We start from the raw sequence: 2,642 nt of genomic DNA on the forward strand, positions 1-2,642 counted from the left end.
AGGGGTAGTCCGTGGACCGGTCCGTAAGGCAGTCCGTGGACCCGGTCCGTAGGGGAGTCCACGGACCGGGGGTCTCCCTATGTTACCTTTGATGACTTTTAGTCTTCTAACTTCTAATATATTAGCCCATCACACAAACAATACCCTGCTATCATGAGCTTTTCCTCCGACTTTCGCATTTACAACTTTCATGGCACCCTCACAAAGACCGCCCTATGACAGGCAAGATCTCTTCGAGAGCCAAAGACAGTTGGCCGCTACCAGGGCTACGTGAGCATCCCAGGCCCTCTCCGTCTGGAATCACATGACCATCGAAGGCTTGGCGGTAAATTCGCCTTGAATCAACCATGTTTTGCAAAGGTACCCATCAATGATCCAGAAGTCTATTGAAGCAACTGTAATTCGCGCAAAATCACGACGCTGCAGAACGGCAACTCATCCACGCAGTGACCGAAATGCCTTTGGTAGAGCAGTCGGATTCAGGGAATCGCTGCTCGTTTCGCTTACGGCGAATCGGGACTGCGGCAACATTTCCGGGGATCTCTGACACATTTAAGTAAGTTGTGCACACTGTAGCATGGCGCACTTTGTTGTTTGTTTGGTTTACTTCTTCTTTATTCCTTATTTTATATTCCAAAACGCACATTCCGAATTGTCTTGTATTCGTTTGTGTCTGAACTTGAACTTGAAGCCTGTATGTGTTTTCCATAGGCATACCGGTACCACCCCTTGTTGTTGTTATAGGTGGTTTGCAAGGAACTTTAGAGGCAAAGATAGCAATGCTGCAATGTAGAATTGCTGGTGGACGAACAAAGGGAGCCAATGAACGATCTTTTGTTTTCGTCCACCAACATGGCGGACCTATAGGGATGATATCGTTCACGTCACCCATTGTCATTAATGTGCCAACCAGAGCCTCATAGACCCTTTGCATAATGGCCATTTTAGGGGTTATACATGTAGGGTTGGTGGAAGGAAACAAAGAGGACAAGGCAGAAAGCATCCATCCGGTTGCTGATAACCTCATCTAATCCTTTTGTAGCTCTGTAGTAATAAAGAATTTTAGAATTTTATATTTTCTCTGAAATAGTAAATGTGACGAACAGGTAATGTTCCTAGTTTGGCTTCAGAAAATCGTCTGGCATTAGATGGTAAAACATTTAAGTGTCGTGTCGCTCTTAAGAGGAAAAGGTTTAAGAGGACGAGGAACATGGAGAAACTGGTTGTCTGCATTTTGGTCTAGGCAATTGTGTGGACATTTCGATCTGCCATTATCTTATTGCCTTGAACACAACACAGCTGTATGTCCAGAAAGACTAGAACAGAAAACCAATTGCAGATAATTATTGTTATAAACTGAAGACAGCACTACTCTACATGTACATGCATATGTACATGTTAACTTTTCTACTTGGAATTTTAAGACCTTGAGTGACAATCATTGTTGAGGATTTGAACTAACAATGTCTCATTGAGTAACTATAGGACAGGGCTCTAATATTAGATTACAAAATAAGCTAAAGCTACCACATGTAGCTGACCGGTTGGCTCAGTTGGTTGTGCGTTGGACTACTGTGTGGGAGGTTGCAGGATAAAGTACGCTGGCCGGTCCAACACTCATGGTCTTCAAATAACTGGGGAGAAAGTGCTGCCCTTGTAATGCGCTTACTCGTGAAAATAATATTTTTCAACACAAGAAGAGAAATTTCATATCTCCAAGTGGCCATGTATTTATTGTATAAACACCAGTGAAATACTACATGTAAATCATTTCACGAAAGGTACATGTGTCAAAATGTGCGATTTTTACATGTAACCATAGAAACAGTGATCTTTTCACAAGTGAAGGTAACATGTTATTTTCACGCATGAAGATATCATGTTTTCGCGTGAAAGCTCACTTGGTATTTCATTGGCGTTTATAATATAATAATAATCATTATCATGATGAAGATCTTGTAATTACTGCTAACTTCTGTTTGGTTTCACTCCTCAGAATAAACAAAGAAATCACTTTAGTTGGAAGGAACCCTTCCTCCTCTGACATATTTCTAGACTCAAATAAAAACAAGGTTATGATATCAAGACTTCATGCTAGAATCATCACTGAGAAAGATGACAATGGGAAACATTCTTTCAAAATCTCAGACACAAGCTTAAATGGCACATATGTAAATGACATCAAGATTGCAGATTCCTGTGATATTCACCCTGGAGATATAATCACATTTGGGCATCTTAGAGGAGCTGTATTGAGTCCTGGGATGTTTGCGGAGCAACAAGACTCTGAATTTCGTTTTGCTGTAAGTGGTAGCAAAATTATTATGCAAAACATGCATGTGCATTGATTTCTTTATTAGTTTTATCGATTAATAATAAATCATTAGTTATAGCTTTAGCATGTAGATATATCAAGTGAAGCTATGACCCTTGCAGTTATGAACACAATTTTTGCAATTGCGTAACAAAGCCTGGAAAATTCAGGACTTCAACGGGGTTTGAACCCGTGACTTCGCGATACCAGTGCGATACTCTAACCAACTGAGCTATGAAGCCACTGATGTTGGGAGCTGGTCATTTGTGGGTTCTCGAAAACTGGCAAGCTTGATAGAGGGTGACCGCTTAATACGGTGCCGCTAATT

General features: G+C 41.2%; 1 protein-coding gene and 1 non-coding gene across 2 annotated transcripts in view; one reads left to right on the plus strand and one right to left on the minus strand.

The window, feature by feature from the left end:
* The first annotated feature begins 331 nt into the window (after nt 1-331).
* Nucleotides 332-2,642, plus strand: part of LOC137997563 (transcription factor 19-like) — an 11,333-nt gene continuing 9,022 nt past the window's right edge. The window contains exons 1-2 of the mRNA XM_068843637.1: nt 332-556; nt 1,997-2,303. Of these exons, the coding sequence (XP_068699738.1) occupies nt 456-556; nt 1,997-2,303 (408 nt within the window). The 5' untranslated portion in view covers nt 332-455. The remainder of the gene's footprint in view (nt 557-1,996; nt 2,304-2,642) is intronic.
* On the minus strand, nt 2,484-2,556 carry Trnat-ggu (transfer RNA threonine (anticodon GGU)). Its single transcript has one exon. It is a non-coding gene; the product is annotated as a tRNA-Thr (tRNA).

The sequence above is a fragment of the Montipora foliosa genome, chromosome 3 (assembly GCF_036669935.1).
Source record: "Montipora foliosa isolate CH-2021 chromosome 3, ASM3666993v2, whole genome shotgun sequence".
Taxonomy (NCBI): Eukaryota; Metazoa; Cnidaria; class Anthozoa; order Scleractinia; family Acroporidae; genus Montipora; species Montipora foliosa.